The following is a 21,419-nucleotide window of genomic DNA, read 5'->3' on the forward strand; positions in this document are numbered from 1 at the left end:
CTGATACATCACCTGTCTTACCCAAAAGGGCTATCTGTCAACGATGGGATTCCACCCGAGCTGTCAACAGTAAAATATTCTTCATTCGATCATGCACTGGGTCTGGTAAGATCTTGTGGGCATTCAGCTTTGTTAGCAAAATGTGACATTCAATCAGCCTTTAGGTTGCTTCCAGTACACCCGGAAGACTTTTGTTTACTTGGTTTTAAATTTGGGGGGTCATTCTACGTAGATAAGGCCATGCCAATGGGCTGCTCTGTAGCATGCGCTGCATTCGAAGCTTTCAGTTCCTTTTTGGAATGGGCAATACAGTGGCGCACAGGGTCGTCCACAGTAACTCATTATTTAGATGATTTTTTATTTATCGGACCTCATAACAGCCCCTTATGTGGCAACCTTTTGACAGCATTTGCCACTCTGGCTGAGAAATTAGGAGTGCCACTAGCAGCAGAAAAGACAGAGGGCCCCTCACCAGTCCTTACATTTCTAGGCATTCAGATCGATACCATCAATGGGACTTCCAGCTTGCCGGAAGAAAAACTCCTGGCTTTAAGGGCTTTGCTATCTTTAGTTGCTAATAAAACAAAGTGCACCTTGAAAGAGTTACAGTCTCTTATCGGCCATCTAAATTTTGCTTGCTGGGTTATCTCCCCGGGCAGGGCTTTCTGTGCTCGCTTTAACCAAGCCACGAGGGGCGTAAGAGCCCCACACCATCGTATCAGGGTTTCCAAGGGAATGAAAGAAGATATACAAACGTGGCTTCAGTTTCTTGAGCAATACAATGGCATATCCCTCTGGCAACACAGCCTTGTTTTAGGACGGGATTTGCAGGTCCAATCCGATGCTGCAGGTAGCATCGGTTTCGGGGTTTATTTTAATGGACAGTGGTGTGCACAGCGTTGGCCTGTGGGTTGGCAGGGGTCAGGCGTATGCCGGGATTTGACGTTCTTAGAATTATTCCCCATCGTGGTTGCCGTTTATATCTGGGCTGACCATTTTAAGAATGCAAGAGTTCGCTTCTGGTGCGACAACCAGGCTGTGGTCAGGGTGGTTAACAGGCAAACATCCAGATCAGTCAGGGTCATGCGCCTTGAGCGCTTTCTCGTGTTAACATCTTTGGCCAATAACATTTCTATGACAGCCCAACATGTCCCAGGCCTAGACAATTGCTTAGCGGATGCTCTGTCTCGTTTTCAGATGGACAGATTCCGTCTCCTGGCATCAGAAGCGGACCGGCTCCCACAACCTTTTCCAGCAGAGCTATGGGCTCTTGGGGAAACGTCATTATGACCGGCATTCGGAGCTCATTGGCCCCTGCCACCATTCGGGCATACGATAGAGCCGTGCACCACTTTGAGAGTTTTTTGTCCATTATGGGTCAGGATGGTCTGTGGCCTGTCACAGAAACTTTGGCTTTACGTTACTTAGCCCATTTAAAAGACATTGGTTACGCTGCTAGGACTATCGGAGTTCACATGGCGGCTATCTCTTTCTTTTCAAAAGCACACGGTTTCAATGATCCTTGTGCATCCTTTCGAGCCAGAAAGGCTGTCAAGGGCTGGCAACGCGAGGCACCGTCCATCAGGGACGTCAGGAGGCCAGTCACTTTGGATATGCTACAAAGGATTGTACGGCTACTGCCATCCTTGTGCACTTCTCGCTATGAGGCCACCTTATTTGAGGCAGCATTTTCTTTAGCCTTCTTTGGGGCATTCCGACTTAGTGAACTCGTGGCTCAATCCTGTCACGATTTGACCAGCAGGGCTTTACTTTTGGGGGACATATGCCTTCACAACTCAGCACTGACGATCGTCGTTCGTCGGTCCAAGACTGACCAGGTTGGAAAAGGGACGAGTGTCCGGCTGCACAAGGCCACCACTGTCCGGCCTTGCCCTGTCAGAGCTTTAAAAAGGTTCCTAGCTATACGGCCGCACATAAAGGGATGCTTATTGATACATGCTGATTGCACACCGCTGACCCGCTATCAATTTATCAGTGTTTTTAAGGCTTCGGTCAGCTCCATGGGCTTCCCCACGTCTGATTTTAGTGGCCATTCCTTTCGTATAGGAGCAGCCACACAGGCGGCTGGAGAGGGCATGGCTGTCAGCCAGCTACAAGCCATCGGCCGATGGCGTTCTGCATCATATAAGTCTTATGTCAGGCCTGACTGCGTTTTCTTTTAATTGTGCTCCGAGTTTTAGGACCGTGGCGGACTGTGTGGGTCGTGGGCCACAGCATCGTTTTCTGGAATGGACGTTATGCGGCTGCATCTGGATGGGGACAGCATTTGGGACTGGAGCAAGCAGTCCGGGTGCAATGGTTCGGCCAGCGAGGCATGCGTTGGTGTTCGCTAATACCAGTCCTTCATCACTTGCTTGAAAGGTTTGGAGCTCCTCATGCACTGGTCCTCCAACTGGGTGAGAACGACTTAGTACATACTCGAGGCAAAGACCTTGCTACTGAGATTTGTCATGATCTCTCGACATTTGCATCGTTATGCCCAGCAACGGTGATTTGCTGGTCGGATCTCCTAGAAAGGAGGTGCTGGAGAGGTGCCCACAATGTGCAAAGGGTAGATGTGGCTAGGAGGAAAGTCACCAACGCTGTTGGGAGGGAAGTGATCAGGCTAGGCGGAGTGATCATACGACAATGGGACATTTCTTTCCGCATAGCGTCACTTTATCGCCGGGATGGCATGCACCTCACCAGCTGGGGCATGGACCTATGGCTGCACAATGTTCGGGGAGGCTTAAGGAATTGGCTTCAGCTGTGAAGTGTGGCGGAAGCTGCAAGGGTCCGAGAGTTGAGTTCGGGTCCGAGAGTTGAGTTCGGTTTCCCTGCGGCTGCAGGGGCCCGTGAGTGAATCGGTCTCCTTGTAGCTTGTTGCGGTTTAGCATGTGGATGTGCCGGACCCGATTTGCCCGGATACAGCCTTCTCATTGGCTGGGGCAAGGAAGGGCTCCAGCCAATGAGGGCGGAAGGCGGGAGCTGGGTGGGGGCGTGGCTAGCCTCGCCCCCTCAGTATATAACAGGGGAACGGGCCCGCCCACAGCTCACTCAGTTTTCTTTGTGAACCCACCCACCCTCCCTAAGGTTTATTGGCTTATAGTCACAGCTTGGTGCGGTTTAGCATGTGGATGTGTCATTTTTTTGGGGGGGAAAGCTCCATAGGAATTGGTCGCTTCCCTGGTTTTGGGAACCCTATCCCAAGGGTTTTGGGAGAGGCTTCAGGGAGATGCCCTGGCGGCAGGGCAGGTGTCCGCCTCTTCCCAAGTGGTGGGGGATAACACCCAGTGGCGTTCGTCCTGGTGTCATCCTGGTACTGCCATCCCAGTTGCCCACAGCGGGAGCCCTGTGGGCGGAGGTTACTTCATGGCCGTGGTGGACACGGCCTGGGCACTTGACACATCACGCATGCTGCGCCACGAGGGTCGCAGCTGTTTGCCAATTCCAAGCTGTGGCCAATTTATTCCAAAATCAATCTAATTCCTACAATTAAATGTTTATAATGTTGTTGTTTAATAAAGTTGTGTTTTAATAAAATGTTAACTTTTAAAAAATGTTTGAATTTATTGAATAGCGATGTTCCTTTTAATTAACCCTGGGTCAGCAAGCAAGGTTACAGCACTAATACACAGAAGTGCAAAAATCATACCAGCAAAACTATAGCAACCAACTTTGCATAATGCAATTGGCATGAATGCACAAATATATTTTATTTTGTGGACTTTTCGATTGACTGATACTGTTTTATTACAAATTTATGTTACTCTTGATTAGATGTGTTCCATTTTTTGTCAAATGACCGTAAAAAAAAGATTGAATAGTAACCGGATGGGTTCCAGCGCAATTCAGCGTTGCTGAATTGGAAGTAGAAACATGTATAAGAGATTGTAGTGAGACCAAATAATGAGATGGGGTTCTGGTAAAAGTCCCTTTTCACCAAGGTTTTTTCGGTCGTGGTCTTCCACACAAAACCATGAACTTGCGCAAAATACTGCAAACACAATCGGGTATGGAAACATGTCTTACTCCAACACATAACATAACAACAACCAACCATACTTAAAAAGAATAAATCATACCACGCCAATTAAGTAGAAAATCCAGTGTCAGTCTCTTTGAAAGGACGGTATAGTAGCCTGTGTCAAAGACTGAAAGCAAGCAGGGGTGGGAGAAGGTGAGCTAGACAGAGGCCTCAGCGAACTGAGACTGCCTGCCTTGCTTTGTCAGGTGCCTTGGCTCAACCTCTCCACCACGCTCACCTTCTCTTCTGGGTTGTGCCCATTAAGGCATTCCCCTTGGTTGCCCTGGGACAAGCTGCTCTTTGGTGCTTGCTGACCTGAACAAGTGCTTTACACACACACACCCAAAGATGCCACTTGAGTTCTGTTGGAATAGGAAATGTGTACAAAGAAGAAGAAAAGACCCTGCAGGGGGCAGCAAGAGGGCAGTTAGATATGATAGTTTCAGCTATTGGGAAAATCAGTTGGAGGAAACCAGTTAGATTTTCCTTGCTGCTATTTTCCCTTCTGTTCTCCCCTTCCTTAAACCGAACCAACCCAACCCTAAAGTAAATATGTCACAGGTACAGGAGGGTCAAGTAAATATTTGCTGAACTTTTTCATTCCTACTGAAACATGAATGCAGTCTGTGTTTCTCTGTTCTTAGGTAAGGTAAAGGTGTCCCCTGTGCAAGCACCGGGTCATTCCTGACCCATGGGGTGACACCACATCCCTGTGCTAGGCCAGGTCGTCTCGGGTTACTGCCGGCTACTGGTCTTGAGAGCAGGCTGTTATCTCCGGAATGCAGGAATCCGGGGGAGTCCCGCCAGGAGCTGGAAACCAAAATAAAGTCGGCGTGCAGAGGGGAAGTCAAAAGTCCGGTCCAAGGGTCAGAAGTCCATTTAACAAAGTCTAGGAGCGTCAGCAACAAAAGTCAGAGATCCTTTTGCAACAATTGCTTTCGCAACGTCTGTCTGTTCCAAGCCTGGTTTTAAGCTGTTTCCCTTTGCCTTAGGTCTCATCCTCAGACAACTCACAGTCTTGGAGCCGTCTCCTTAGTGCCTGTAAACGCGCACTTTTCCTTTTACTTTGTAACTGCATTCTTCCTTTTTGCCTTTGCTGTTGTTGAGTGTCTTCAGGTGAGCTGTGTGGGTCCTGCTTCTATGGAGTTACAGCTGCATCTGGTTGTGCTGAAGGAGATGATTCTGTGTTTACTTCCAAATCCTCAGAAGGGCTGGTGTTTACTCCTACCTGTTGCCCTTCGCCCTGCCCTGCATTCTCAGCTGCCTGAGGTGCAATGCCCGTTATTTCTCCCTGCTCAGGCTCTTCCTCTGATGATGCTTCGCCTGTTGAAGCCTGGGCCATGACAATCCCGAAGTTTTCTAGGCAGACTATGTTTACCAGTGCCTTCCCCAGTCATCTTCCCTTTACCCCCAGCAAGCTGGGTCCTCATTTTACCGACCTCGGAAGGATGGAAGGCTGAGTCAACCTTGAGCCGGCTACCTGAAACCAACCTGAAACCAACTTCCATTGGGATCGAACTCAGGTCGTGAGCAGAGCTTGGACTGCAGTACTGCAGCAGTACTGCCACGGGGCTCCTCTGTTCTTATCCCCTAATTTTTCATGGGTCCAGAAATGCTTTTGTTTGTGAGATTGTCACTTTATGATGTTGCTGATCTTGCTATTGATTTCTTTATTGAGGGACCAGTTTCAGCAGCAAGCTGTTAACTCAAACAGTTCCACCTCCACAATAACTCACACAGAATAGCTACTGTATTTTATATAAACATATGTCAAGTTAAATAATACTAACAACTAATACACTCCTAAATATCCAATGCAAAAACAAAGCAAAAAACTCCCATGTATATCCACTACCAGTGTGCACTAAACTTATATACACTATCCAAACTCTATACCAAAATAATTCTTATTCGCAAAACAATGCTTATATGATCAATAAAAACAATATGACCAGATGGCTAACGCCTATATAGTACCACTTGTGGTCTCAACACTAGTATGTGACAGTCTTATGTGGAAAGTTCATAAGTGTTGAACAAATAGTACCACTTGTGGTCTCAACACTGGTATGTAGCAGTCTTATGTAGAAAGTCCATAAGGGTTGAACAAGACAGACATTCTCCTCCAGAGGCACATCAAACAGTTTCGTGTGAGACACTTCCTCAGTTGTATTTCATTGTCTTGGTCCCATATTTCAGGCATTCAATTTCCTGTGTTATAATATTACAATAACAATAACAATATCTCTTCTTATAAATTATGAAAACATGTACAAGCTTTGTTATAATAACATACTCACTTGCCCAGATCTTTTTGCAGTAGCTGCTGCTTACACTTCTCTCTGTTCCTAGCTGGATATCAGTTTGCAGTAACTATTTTCCTAGCCCTCAGTAATACTTTTTGCATTAACTGTTATCAGCTGTCATTCATTTGACTGAATCCTACTAATTAGTGTGCTAGTAGTCTTAAAGGAAGCATGACAAACCTTGTGCTGCATTTAAGCCATGAGGCTCAATTGTATTAAAAAGGTGTATGAAAATGGCTTCCTTCTGTGTAAGAATTCTAGTTATGTCTGTCTGTTGGTATTTCTTAGCTTGCAACTTCCAAATAACAAAAAAACGCATGTCTAGTACAGAGTGTTTTTTCATTATAAAATGGTCAACCACTGGAGTCTCTTTATATTGTGATCTAATCCTGGATCTGATTATTATAAATAGTTACAAATATTAATGTTTGAAAGTGGGATGTGCAAGAGGAAAATATGTTACAAAGCAGTTGTTTTGGTACAGTTGTTTATTAACTGCGATTGTGTATTAACCAACAACCCTCTTAGAATCATAGAAGGGACCACCAGGGTCATCTAGCCCAACCCCCTGCACGATGCAGGAAATTCCAAACTACCCCCCACACCCCCATGCCCAGAAGATGGCCAAGGTGCCCTCCCTCTCATCATCTGCCTAAGGTCACAGAATCACCATTGCTGACAGATGGCCATCTAGCCTTTTCTTTAAAACCTCCAGGGAAGGAGAGCTTACCACCTCCCGAGGAAGCCTGTTCCACTGAGGAACAGCACTAACTGTTAGAAAATTCTTCCTAATGTCTAGACGGAAACTCTTTTGATTTAATTTCAACCCACTGGTTCTGTTCCAACCTTCTGGAGCAACAGAAAACAACTCGGCACCATCCTCTATATGACAGCCCTTCAAGTACTTGAAGATGGTTCTCATATCATCTCTCAGTCTTCTCCTCTTCAGGCTAAACATACCCAGCTCCTTCAACCTTTCCTCATACGACTTGGTCTCTAGACCCTCACCATCTTTGTTGCCGTCCTCTGGACACGTTCCATCTTGTCTACATCTTTCTTAAATTGTGGTGCCCAAAACTGGCTGCTGTTGAAAGATAGCCTCCTGGACTGGTGCATTTGCTTTCAAGACCACCCGCCTCCATTACCAACAGTTCTCTTAGCCTACTAGGGTTGCCAACTGCCAGGTGGTCTTTGGAGATCTCCCACTATTACAGCTGATCTCCAGCCAATAGAGATCAGTTCACCTGAAGAAAAATGGCCGCTTTGGCTATTGGACTCTATGGCATTGAAGTCCATCCCCAACCCCCCTCCTGAGGCTCCACCCCAAAAACCTCCTGCCTATGACGAAGAGGGCCCTGGCAACCCTATAGTCTACACAGCAGCCAAGAAGTGTGAAGCTTCACCTCCCTGTGCCCACCAGAGCCAGAACAGAAGTCTTGGGGTTGTAGCGCTGACCTTCCATCACAAGCAGGCATCAAGAAGAAGAGTTGGTTTTTATATACCAACTTTCTCTACTACTTAAGGAAGAATCAAACCGGCTTACAATCACCTTCCCTTCCCCTCCCCACAACAGTCACCCTGTGAGGTAGGTGAGGCTGAGAGAACCCTAAGAGAGCTGTGACTAGCCCAAGGTCACCCAGCTGGCTTCATTTGTAGGACTGGGAAAACCAGCCCAGTTCACCAGATTAGTCTCTGCCGCTCATGTGGAGGAGTGGGGAATCAAACCCAGTTCTCCAGATCAGAGTCCACCACTCCAAACCACTGCTCTTAACCACTACACCACGCTGCACCATTATTAAGACAGCAATCCTCATCTAGCCAACAACAGGCTTATTCTCAGAAACGTGTCCTTAGGATAAATAAGTTTGTAAATGATTATAATGCAGTCAGAATGATTTAATAATGGTTATTTTTATTATGTAAGTTTAAAGTACATATACTGTCAGGCCTGTATCTCTGTTAGTTTCATTTCGCTTTCTCACCAACTTGCCTTCAAGGATTGTTTTGCATTTTTGGTTTCTTTGAAGCCGACTGTATTCCGTGGGAACCGCAGCGCCTCTGAACTGTTTGTAATCTGTAATCTCATGAAGCTGTACTGTACTGTTGAATGCCTTTTTGCAATGCTTTTATATTATCAAGTGCCAGCCAGTTTGCCCCATTGCTGTCTCAGGTTCTTTTGCTCTGCTCACCTATGCGACCATTAAATCAGCTTCTTTGGACATTTTCGTCTCCTGCTGTGGTTTGTGGTTCTCAATAGGACAAGTGCTGACATTAAGACAGCAATCAATATTCTTTCACCAGTCAGGCTGGAGCCCCAGAGGGTTCGCCTGCCACTCGGATGGGAGCAAAGGCAGTGTTCTCCAAGTGATCTATCTGTGGCTGGAGCCCCGTGTGGTTCGCCCCGGGCCCGGTGGATCTGATCCCCGGGTAGCGGGTTCCTGCTGGGAGCCCTGGAAGGCTTCCATCCGTGGTCCCTTCCGTTGGGAATGCCAGCTGACGACCCTGAACTCGTACGGGACGTTATAGCTGAGCTAAATCGAACCGACGCAGAGGTAACTGCTTGACTGGACTTGTTCGAGCTCAGTGGTGTTCCCTTTCTGCAACGGTCCCCTGGACGTCTGATACTGCGGATACCCGCGCCTGCCAAGACCTCCAAACCCTTGACCGGTTGGTGGAAGATACTCGATTGGCAGCTGAGGATTTACAACTGTTAACTAGCCTGTTGGCCGGACTCACTGCTTGTGAAACACAACCGGCTTTGACCACGGTCCCGATCCGCCCTGTCGACATGGCAACCCCGGTCACACCATCCCCCGAGCTCTGCCAAACGGAGGCCAAAGCAGTAGCCACACGAGTAACTGCCCTTTTTCAGGGCCACACTGCGGCCACTATTTCAGTGGCGGAACTTACCAAACACCTCGCCCCAGATTTCGGTGCAAATGCGGTGGCCTTGGCGGTACAGATCCAACCGATGCTGGACCTGCAGGATCACCGCGCTGAGCTCCTCTACACTTTGGAACAGGAGGCCCTTCCACTCGTTACCGCGGCGCTGACCGCCAAACTGGCAACCGACCTGGACTTGGCTGAGCGCAAGAGAGTGGAGGAGCAGGCGCGAGCAGCGGCTGAAGCCGAAACAAAAGCTCGGGCAGAGCAGGAGGAGAGGGAGCGCTTAGCCCTCGAACGGGCCCGGAGTGGCGCGCGCCCCCGACAGCCCGGAGGCTATGAGTTACCCCTGTTCTTCCCGTCTTTTGTCCCGTCTCGTAGCGTTCAACGGACCCGCAGGCTAGCGGGGACTCTGCCCGAGAGACCAGACAATTCCGACGAGGAGGACTTATATACTGGGGAATCTCTTTGGGCCGCTGATTTAAGGGTCAGCCAGTCCCGCCGGACTGGCGGCACTGGCAACGAGGTATTTTTGCTACGTAACCAAAATATGGATCTCATGGAACAGGTAGCACGCTTGCAAGATCAACTGACTTTAGTACTCAGGGACAACGACCAATTGCAATGGGCTCAAACTGCGCCCGTTACCCCCACTCCCGTGATACCGCAGCAACTGCTGCAACAACTAGCTGCTCCGGTGGTTCCTCCTGCTGGAGGCCCCGCAGCTCCTGGGGGGGGGGTCCTGTTGTGCCTGGGGGAGGACCTGTAGTTCCAGGCGGAGGTCCCGTGGCCCCTGGCGGGGGCCCCGTAGTTCCAGGCGGAGGGCCCGCAGCTCCTGGCCCCGCTGCGCCCGGGGGAGTGCCTGTCACACCTGCTTTACCAGGAGTCCCAGCCCCCGGATACCCGCCTGTGCCCCCAATGCCATGGAGACCGCCAAAACTGAAGGTTACTTATGATGGAAACCTTACCCCGTTTTTTACATCATGTGGATAGTTATATGAGGGAGCACAGACAATTCTTCCCAACCGAAGATAGCCGCGTCCGCTTCGTTGCCTCTCTGTTAACGGATAAAGCGCCCTTCCTTCCAGTGAATGTACAGCTAGTCCACTATGTTATACAGACAACCATCATGTGAAAAGTTACTACAAATGTTTTCTGCTCTCGCTCATCAGAACAAGGGAGAGTAGCTGCAGCTTGGGAGTGCTTGGGGCTGTAGCTGTTGGATGAAGATTGAGATGTCTGTGGAAGGGGCTTGATAGAAACCTGCTGGGTTCTATTCCTTCCAGATTTCCAGGTCTAGAGCTGTTTTTGGAAATGGGATGGAGGCAGATACACTAAGAGGCTGGGGGGGACATCCCTGGAAAAGGGTCCTGTCCCCAACCTGCCCTGTCCCCCCCAAAGCGGGAGGGAGAGGGTGGGTGGCATGTCCTATCCCTTGCTGTGGTGAGGCCAGGTGGATGCATTGTATCTCTCACCACAGATAGGCCAGGCAATGGTGTGCCAAGTGGGCACATCCCTTGCCATGGTGGCAAACCCTCCTCCCGCATCCCTCTCTTCAGCCTGGAGTGTCCCTCGCAAGGGGTGGACCCTAGTTTGGGGTGACTCGGTGCGAGGTGGCCCCCAGACTATTGGTTCACTGGGCGTCTTCCCAGTGGCCTTAATGGCCAGTCCATCACTGCGGCCAAAGTATAGCAAAACTATTAGCTGACTCCTCTGTACTTGGGACTAGTTGCTGAAGGAAGAGAAAGGTGCTTCTGCAAGTGCCTGCCTCTTTGGCAGTGTTTGCCTGCTTCTCCCTGGGATCTGCTCTGGGCAACGTTAGAAGGCTCATCCCCCAAAATGGAGATATTCTTGTTGTGTCTCCTGTCTCTTATTGTGTCTGGCCAAGTGTGGTTATCTTAATAGCACAGTCCCAAAGTAAGTCCTACTGCCTGCAATCCAAGAAGTGAGGTTATCAACAACAACAGCAGCAGCAGCATCACACTGGCAATCCAAAATATCAGGGATAAAGTGTGTTTTTCTGGACCAAGTCCACTTTTTCATGAAGCAACACAGAGGTTCACATGTTGCCTCTTTCAAAATTACCATTATTAGGAGCCAGGAACGGGAAGCAAAACCCATTTTCTGTCTCACTCACATAGACCAGAATGCTTAACTGTTGCAATATTGACCCAAACAGTGGTACCTAGGGCAAGAACAACAGCAACCAAACCCACCAGTCCACCATTCAATAACAAGAACAATTTGGGAATGGGAGTTGGTTCACTCACTCTGTACTTTGGTCATCATAATTGGGAAAGCATATTGGTCATTGGGAAAGCTTGCAGAGTCTAGTGGGTAAAGGGAAAGTATTGAGAATAAGGAAGAACACAGATTAGACTTCTTGTAATCTTTAGTTAGCCCTATATCACTGTTGTGGGTTGTTGGCTGTGACTGTTGCCTAGCTTCTTACATTTTTAAATTAGTAAGGGAAAGAACCACACCTGAGTTTCATCTCTTAGGGATACCAGCTGGAGGAAACCCAACTAGATTTCTTTTTTATCTATTTCCCCTTCTTCCATTCTCCCCTTTCCTTGAACAGAACCAACCAAACCCTGAAATAAACCTGTCTCAGAGCTGGGGGCAGGAGGGTCAGGTAAATATTTGCTGGACTTTTTCATTACTGTTGAAACACAAACAGTGAATACCCTGCAGTGTGTGTGTTTCTCTGTCCTTATCCCCACCCATTCATAGGTCTACAAATGCTGCTATTTGTGATATTGCCACTTTAGTATCTTGCTGATCTCGTTATTGATTTCTCTATTCAGGTTCCAGCTTCAGCAGCAAGATGTCACTTGAAGAGTACTGCCTGGGGAACTAACTGATATGTTGGTTTGTTGAACCACAAAGCAACATAAATCTTGTGGTACCTTAAAAACAAACTGACATATTGCTAGTAAAAAACCTATGCTGCATTTGTCTCAAATGAACTGATTCAGTATAATGAATCAATAGGCAGATGACATCCAGCTCTATATTTTGATATCTAAACTTCCAGATATGTCAGTCTTGGTTCTGAACTGGTGCTTTTCAGGCCATGGTTAGGTGGCTTAGGCAGAAGAAGCTGAAGCTGAATCCAGACAAGACAGAGGTAATGCTGTCCGTGAAGGCTGTTGTTCTAGAGCAGAGGTTCCCAAACCTTTTGAGTCATGGAGCACTTTTCAGGAGAGAAATTCGTCACAGAGCACTAATTTTCACCTAGCACCTATATACTAAACCAAATGACAGTAGTATTTTTCTTTCCAATCTCTTCAAGGAGCACTAGGAGATGTTTCACAGATTGGGAACCACTGCTCTAGAGGAACTGGATCTACTTTTCCCAGATGGTTTTTGCAGAGCAGGTGAAAAGCTTTGGGATAGGGGCAGTCTTAGTGAAAAAAAGTCCAGATTGGGGCCCCAGAATTACTGCACCTCCCCCAGCTGCTCCCCACCGTTCCCCTTCTGGGGCTATCCCAGCCTCAAGCGAGGGGCTCCTCTCAAGCCAGCTGCCAAGGGGGTTGGCAGATGTGGCTGCTACTGTGCCGGTAGCCCAAGCCCCGGAGGGAGCAGGCTCATGTAGCAGCAGGAGTGTGCTCTCTCTGTTCTTTCCCCTTGTATCAGGGGATGGAGCCTTGGATGGATGGCAGATGCCTTGGGTATGCCCCATGGCTAAGACTGCCTCTGATAGGGGGTTCTCATGGATCTAGCCTTGCTATTGGAAAAGCAGGTTGGCACAGTGGCCAGGAGCGCCATCTATCCCCTGCATCTGGTTCACCAATTCTCTCCTTTCTAAGACTCAGCTGACATGACCCTGCTGGTCCATGCATTTGTCACCTTGTGGTTAGACTACTGTAACATGCTGTGCTCTTATATGGGTGTTGAAGATGACCTGGAAACCACAGCTGGTCCAGAATGTTGCTGCCCAATCACTGTCAGGGGCTAGCTTATGAGAACACATCTTGACCCTTTTGAAACATCTAAATTGGCTTCAGTTTGTTTCTGAGTTTAATTCAAGGTGCTGGTTATGACCATTAAAACCTTTCATGGCCTGGGGCCTAAATATAAGAGCATTAGAAAAGCCCTGCTGGATCAGACCAAGGCCCATCATTTATAGGTAGTGACCAGCATCTTGAATGGTGCCTGGAAACAGACTAGCAACCTGGGCACAACTCAGACTAGCAAGCAACCTCCTGCTCAGATTATGAACCAATTAAAGCTTCTGGAAAGTCTTGTGTAGTAGACCTTCATTGCAGTAGTCCAGCCTGCATGTAATCAGAGCATGGTTAACTGATGAGGAACAAAAGCTGGTGGAAAACTGAGAGAAGAGAGGGAGAAAATGAAGTAAAGAGGATGACAGCCAAGTGTGAAGGAGAGGAAGAAACACCAAATGGAGACAGAGGACCCTTCCTACCTTTTCCTTCTGGAGGATTAAAAATGTAGCTCAACCCAACTCTGCTGAATTCAGTGGACTCCTCTGCGGCTGCCTGGCCTATCTGAAGTCTACTTGCTCTTATTAGTGTGATTTACAGACAATGCCAGTTGACACTCTAGCCTAGCCAGGGCACTGTTTCTCTCTTCAGAGGCTACAGTCAACATGGTTACCTTGAGGCTAGACTACTGTAATGCTCTTTACATGAGTCTGCCTGTAAAAAAGACTCAGAATCTCCAGTTGTACTAACCATTCTCCAGAATGTACTAACCATTATTGGGTGCTAAACAGAATCTTCATAATTCTCTAAGGTTGCCATGTCTCCTACTATGGTGGGAGGCCTCCTGACAGAACCCGCCTGCTGCTGCTCTGAGTAACACAGGAGAGAGAAAAATGCCTAGTGTGACATCACTTCTGGTGGAAACTGGTAAGTGACATCTCATAGCTCTAGAAATTGTGAGAAACTCTATGGTTTTATTTTTTTAATTATGATTTTTTTCCTGCTAGAATGAATTGTTGTACTGCACTTTGTACTGCACTTTGTACTGCACTCACTGATTGACCGAATAGTCTTTCTCATACCTGTAATCTGTCCAGCTTCACAGTTTTACTGGGAATCTTTGCAGTTCAGTTCATACTGTGGGGGTCCTCCTGCTCTTGACACACTGTTTGCCCCTCCACCCAACTACTCTTGCCATTAGAGGACGCACTAGGTTTCAGTAAGAAGTGGGGAAGGGTTGAAACACCACTGACCTCCGCCCCCCCAGCACTCTGAGCAGAATCAGCTGTCACATCCCCAGCTGGCTTCTGGGCCTTATTTAAATAACCAGTAGGGTTGCCAACCCTAGTTGCCAGCTCTGCCTTGAGAAATTCCTGGAGATTTTGTAGGTGGAGTCTGGGGAGGGTGGGGTTTGGGGAGGAGAGGGACCTCAGTAGGATATAATGCCACAGAGTTCACTAGAGTTGCCAACCACCAGGTACTGGGGTAAGAAGGACTCACAAAAACTGTAAAGTTAGCTTGCAATAAAGAACAGCAGTAGGCTCAGCGTTCTAATAACAAATAAGAACACAATTCAGGTAGAATTCTGAATCAACAAGATATATTCAAACAACGCTCCTAAGGAGCCAATATCACTAAGCAAGGATACAAAATTACAATATTACAATACAAAAGGTGAACAAGCATCAGAAACAGCTGACAGCCAACAGAAGCTCAACAAAGTTGTTAAGGAGTGGAATTGCTCACTCCAAAACACAAATGGCTTGGCTTGTCGCAGATTGCTTGGTAGTGTCAGGCATAGGTGATCAAGGAAATGCCATCCCAGGTATTCCCAGCGCTTTCGCCACGTAAAAGTGGCTTCTTCAGCCTGATCATGATACATCAAAACAATGTCAAAACTATCTCAAAGTGGACTACAAACATATAAAATACATGTTTGATAATAATACAAATATAAATAGTTAATCTTACCAAACAAGCTTGAATTTTCAATCTATAGTCAGCAACAGCTCATATGCTCCCCAGACAGGCTGCTTCTCTCATGGAGTTATTCAGTAAAGATACAAAGCAGAGTCTTGCATTCAAATAGTTACAGCTGTGGAATAGCTGTATCATCTTAAAGGGACCATTCACAAAAAACAAGACAAATCAAATTCTGAATTGAGACCATGGGGGGTAAGCGTGTTAAACAAAAAAATGAAGCGCATTTCGTGTTGTAAGAGCACTTTTTGCACATCATTAGAATTGTGTGGGTGATCTTTGTATTCCCACAAAACAAAAAATCTAAGATCATTCTCGCTATGTTTTTTCTCTAAGAAATGACTAGTTAAAAGTGCCTCGCTATTGTGAGAACGTATGCGCGATCGATGTTAGCCTATACTAAGTCGCACTTGTCTAACAGTGCTTCCGATGTAAAGTAAAGAACAGCTACAAGTGACGGCATAAACAACTTTGCTGGTGGCACAGTTAGAAAAATCTAATAATTTGAATCGGAAATCAGAAGAAGCAGATCTAAATCCCTTTACTGGAAGACTTAAAGCACAGACGGAACAGCCACTGCATCTAAAATTGCTGATAGCGGGATTCCTCAGAGGTGGTTTACTAAGATCAGAATGCACAAGCTTGTCTCTAAAAGAGCTGGTGCGGTGTAAGCCAAATAAAGGCGGTTCTGTACAGCCTGGGATGTCACGAAGAATATGCCAATGTTTTCTTATGCATTGTTGTATTGCATAAGAATGCCGGCTGTAAGTAAGAGAACAAAAATTTTGTTGTTGTTTGTCATTCTGTTGGGATTTTGTAAATAAGGATCTCTATTATTAACCCGATGTCTAGCTTGCTTTAATAGTTTTCTGGGATAACCTCTTTTCTCAAGTGTCCCTACTAATCTTGATGCTGCAATAGAAAAGTCAGATTCACGGGTTGCATTTCTTTTTAGACGCAGCAATTGGCTGAAGGGAAGATTGTTTTTTAGATGTAAAGGATGATTTGAAGTGTAGTGCAACCCTGTATCTTTAGCAAGAGCTTTTCTAAAGGGTTTAACGGCCAAAGTGCGATCCTGCTAGACAAAGATGTCAAGATCTAGAAAAGAAATTTGATTAGGATTGCAATTGCCAGTAAACTGAAGATTAGTATTGAGAGTATTAATCCATTGCGTAAACTAGTCAAAAGAATCAGCTGTGTCAAACAAAAGAATTAAATCACCAACAAAACGTTTGTAAAAAAGTATATTGGAGGCAAAAGGATTGTTCTGATATATGTAAAGTTTCTCAAAGTTGTTCATATAAAGGTTCGCTACGGAAGGAGCGCAAGACGAGCCCATAGCTACCCCTTTAACTTGCAGAAAGAAATCAGATCCAAAACGAAAAAACGTGTTCTCAAAAATTAGGTCAAGTAAATCTAATAAGAAGTGTGGTGGTGGAGAAAGATGCTTGTTCTGATGCTTGTTCTGATGCTTGTTCACCTTTTGTATTCATTGTAATATTGTAATTTTGTATCCTTCTTGCTTAGTGATATTGGCTCCTTAGTTTGAATATATCTTGTTGATTCAGTATTCTACCTGAATTGTGTTCTTATTTGTTATTAGAACACTGAGCCTACTGCTGTTCTTTATTGCAAACCACCAGGTACTGGCTGGAGATCTCCTGCTCTTACAACTGATCTCCAGCCAATAGAAATCAGTTCACCTGGAGAAAATGGCCACTTTGGCCATTGGACTCTATGGCACTGAAGTCCCTCCCCTGCCCAAACCCCACCCTTCACAGGCTCCACCCCAAAAACCTCCCGCCAGTGGCGAAGTGGGACCTGGCAACCCTAGAGTTCACCCTCCAAAGCAGCCATTTTCTCCAGGGGAACTGATCTCTGTTGTATGGAGATCAGTTAGAATCATAGAATTGGAAGGGACCACCAGGGTCATCAAGTTCATCAAGTTCAACCTCCTGCACAATGCAGGAAATTCATAACTACCTCCCCCAACACACCCCTAGTGACCAGAAGATGGCCAAGATGCCCTCCCTCTCATCATCTGCCTATTGTCACAGAATCACCATTGCTGACATATGGCCATCTAACCTCTTCTTAAACACCTCCAGGGAAGGAGAGCTTACCACCTCCCGAGGAAGCCTGTTCCACTGAGGAACTGCTCTAACTGTTAGAAAATTCTTCCTAATGTCTAGACGGAAACTCTTTTGATTTAATTTCAACCCATTGGTTCTGGTCCAACCTTCTGGAGCAACAGAAAACAACTCGGCACCATCCTCTATATGACAGCCCTTCAAGTACTTGAAGATGGTTCTCATATCACCTCTCAGTCTTCTCCTCTTCAGGCTATACATACCCAGCTCCTTCAACCTTTCCTCATACGACTTGGTCTCCAGACCCCTCACCATCTTTGTTGCCCTCCTCTGGAAACGTTCCAGCTTGTCTACATCTTTCTTAAATTGCGGTGCCCAAAACTGAACACAGTACTCTAGTTGAGGTCTAACCAGAGCGGAGTAAAGTGATACCATCACTTTGTGTGATGTGGACACTATACTTCTGTTGATGCAGCCCAAGACTGCATGTGCCTTTTTAGCTACCGCATCACACTGCTGACAAATGTTCAGTGTTTGGTCTACTAAGACCCCAAGATTCTTTTCACACACACTACTGCTCACACAAGTCTCCCCCATCATTTGAAAATTATTGCCATCTAAACCTTCTTAATATCAATTACTCTAACATCTTAGTCTTTTCTAAGAAGTGGTCTCCCTTCAGCTGGCGTATTGGTAAGGCCAAAATACATCAGGTGAAGAGTTTTAAATACTTGGGCATTACCTTCCACTTCCTAAATGAGTCTTTTTTTATTTCTCAACTCTTTAAAAAGCTGTTTATGGAGCAACCCTGGCCTCTTTAGGCTCCTCCCATTTTTCCTTCTCATAGGAATGGTTTGGGATTGTGCCTTCAGTATTTCATTTTTAAGAAACGCCCACCCTTCTTGAACTCCCTTCTCCTTAAGTATTTCCGACCATGGGATTCTACCTAGCATAAGTTTAAGTTTGTTAAAATTTGCTCTTTTAAAGTCCAACCTATATGTCTGACTATGTACAGGTTTTCCTTTCCCCAAGATTGTAAATTCCAAGAGTACGTGGTCACTACTACCCAGGGTGCCTACTACTTTAACCTCATCGACCAGTTCTTCCCTGTTGGTGAGAATCAAGTCTAAGATAGCAGATCCCCTTGTTTCCCTGTCCACTTTCTGGAATAGGAAGTTGTCAGCAAGACAAGTCAGGGATTTATTGGATCTTGCATTTTTAGCAGCATTGGACTTCCAACAGATATCTGGGTAATTAAAATCTCCCATGACCACCATGGGAGAACTTTGTGATCTGGTCTAGGAGCGTCCCATCCAAGTCCTCTGCCTGGTTTGGTGGTCGATAGCAGATAATATCATTATTATTTCTTATTTCTTTTGTTTACCCATAGTGTCTCGACTGCACTACCATGCACTACAGTGCACTAAAAAAAAAATTCCCCAGACCCCACCGGAGGTTACAAAAAGGTTACAAAAAGAAAAAGAACAATTGTCCTTTTCCCCACTTGGAGGTTGGCAACCCTACGTGTGTGTGTGGGTTTACTCAGGTCACCATATAATTGTATATTCCTGGAACACAACACTTTGGAGAATAAATAGCCCTTGCTATCTATCTGAATCCATCTTTAATTCTGGGAAGGGTCTTTACGATTGTGTGTATTCCTCGAAAACGAACCATATGACGACGCCTATATTGAGACATGCAAGGAACAAAATGGAGACGGAGTCAGGGGGATATCTTTCATCTGGGTAATCAGAAAATGAATCAAATGTACTAAGACTGGTATAACTTTCTTGTAAGACACGGATTTATAATATATGCTCAGTTGTTGCCACCTAGTGGCCTAATTTAGTCATTGTTGGGGAATATCACTGGGCATGGGGGTGGTGGTTCTGGGCTATTCTAAGATGGAAGCCTAGCTGAGGCCTTATGATGTACGTCAGCAATAAATGTAGCTATACCCGCTCTGCGTAGCTGATTCGGATCTCCTACATTACGCGACTGATATTTCATCAGGGGTAAATTGGCCAAAAGGCCATGGGGAAAAGTCACCTACCTGGGATTACCAACTCTAGGTTGATAAATTTCTGGAGATTTGTGGATGGAGCCTGGGGAGGGTGGGGTTTGGAGAGGGGAGAGACCATAGCAGGTTATAATGCCATATAGTCTACCCTCCACCTTCAGGTTGGCCATCATGTTCTCACCCCTGCCAAGGCCACTCTGGCCTAGGGTTGCCAACCTCCAGGCGGCAACTGGGGATCACCCACTATTGCAGCTGATCTCCAGGCGACAGAGCTAACTTCACCTAGAGAAGATGGCTGCTTTGGAAGGTGGACTCTATGGCATTATGCCCTACTGAAGTCCCTCCCCTCACCAAATCCACCCTCCTCAGGCTCTACCAGCCTTCAGTCATTGCCAATAGTCTATCCTTTCTCCATAGGTGTGTGGCAGGAGAGGGGGTGGCTCTTTTCCTGGGGCATTTTGCTTACTGGAGGCTTGAACCGTTAAGAATACTTGCAGATTTTTAAAAGAAAAAGAAAGGGAAATTGGACAGATTGCACCCTCAATTATATACAGTACCCTGGAATACTAAGATTATTGTATATTGGCTACTAGTTAGGGTTGCCAGCTCCGGGTTGGGAAATAACCTGGAGATTTTGGGGGCACAGCCTGAGGAGGGTGGGGTTTGGGGAGGGGAGGGACTTCAATGCCATAGAGTCCAATTGCCAAAGTGGCCATTTTTTCCTGGTGAACTGATCTCTATCAGCTGGAGATCAGTTGTAATAACAGATCTCCAGCTAGTTCCTGGAAGCTGGCAACCCTACATTACCTTTTAATTTTAAAAAATCTTCCTAAGCAATTTTATCTCTGTGAAAAACTAGAGGAATCTTTGATCTTTAACTAGCATTCCACTCAAATGCTGATGCAGAAATAGAACTTTTCCACAACCATCCTAAATCTACGGTATAGAATTTTTCTGTTAGTCTATTAGAAGCAATACATTATGGTAGCGACTGTTTTTCACTTGTGCCCATTGTAGAAGAATTACAGTAGCAACAGTATCTCCTAGGAGTTTTGAAAAAAGAGAGAGTTCTACAAACAGACCGTGTCTCTGTCCCATGTTACATACTCTGGTCTGTTCTCTAGAAGGATATTTACAATTGAACAGTGTAAAAGGGAGTAATTACGAAGCTCTGTCTCTTACTGTCTTTTTATTGTCTCAAATAGGGGCTGGCACAATGAAGATCGAACCAGAGCTCTTGGAATATAAACTAGACTACACTCCAGACCTACGGTGTGAGAAGCAAACTGACTTGGTGCCTGTTTGCCACAGCTGCAAATCTTGCATCTTGTCCTGGAAGGTTTTTGCTACCCGGGAATGGTTCACGAGAGCCAGCTCTATTACTCAGAGGCAATTTGTTGCAGGCGTCATAAAAAGGTTCAGAAGTCAGGACCTGCTGAAATATACCTGGAACCTCTTGAGGTCGACCTACTGCAGCAAGGACTTCATTTACAGCCATTCTTCTGTCGCTTCCAAGTTCCTGGCTCCATCCACCTTGAATCGGGCACTGAATGTACAGACGCTGAAGCAGTCCATTTCAGACCTCTGGAAGTGGTTCTTAAATGCCAGCTTCTGGTCCAAAGCAAACTACACACTGCTTCTGCTGCAGATGTGCGACTCACAGCTGCTGCTTATGGCTGCCAGCCTGATCCGTATCCTTTTGGTCAAGGACCTGAAGGTCTCCCCCAAAACTCTGAAAATCGGTAACAATACAAAGATGGGTGGGTGGGTGCTGTTTCTGGCCCTTAAACAGGCAACAAAAATAATAAATGGCAGAAGTGATATGGATTCAGTTATGACTGCACTTATCTCTAGAGAGATCAGAGTGGGACAGATTCGTAACACGCAGTCAGCCATCATAGTCAAAAGATGTGCCCAGTTTTGTCCCTCAGACATTTGGTGGCCTAATTGCATTCCTACATTCCATTGCAGAGTAAGGTGTTTAGTAACTGGTCACGTAGAAATCCTAAGTGGGTCTATTTAGAAGAAAGTCCCACTTTATTCAGAAAAGAATGTTTTTTCACTGTACTTAGAAAGGTATAATTTGTGCAATTTTATTGAAGTCAGTGGGCTTAAAAGGGTGTTGAGATTAGGGGTGCCAGGTCCCTCTTCGCCACCGGCGGG

General features: G+C 46.2%; 1 protein-coding gene across 1 annotated transcript in view; it reads left to right on the forward strand.

The window, feature by feature from the left end:
* Positions 1–9,121: 9,121 nt before the first annotated feature.
* Positions 9,122–21,419, forward strand: part of FBXW10B (F-box and WD repeat domain containing 10B) — a 53,972-nt gene continuing 41,674 nt past the window's right edge. The window contains exons 1-4 of the mRNA XM_056848245.1: positions 9,122–9,289; positions 9,356–9,755; positions 10,996–11,133; positions 20,462–20,998. Coding sequence (XP_056704223.1) covers positions 9,122–9,289; positions 9,356–9,755; positions 10,996–11,133; positions 20,462–20,998 — 1,243 coding nt within the window. The remainder of the gene's footprint in view (positions 9,290–9,355; positions 9,756–10,995; positions 11,134–20,461; positions 20,999–21,419) is intronic.

This window comes from Euleptes europaea, chromosome 1 (assembly GCF_029931775.1).
Source record: "Euleptes europaea isolate rEulEur1 chromosome 1, rEulEur1.hap1, whole genome shotgun sequence".
NCBI lineage: Eukaryota > Metazoa > Chordata > Lepidosauria > Squamata > Sphaerodactylidae > Euleptes > Euleptes europaea.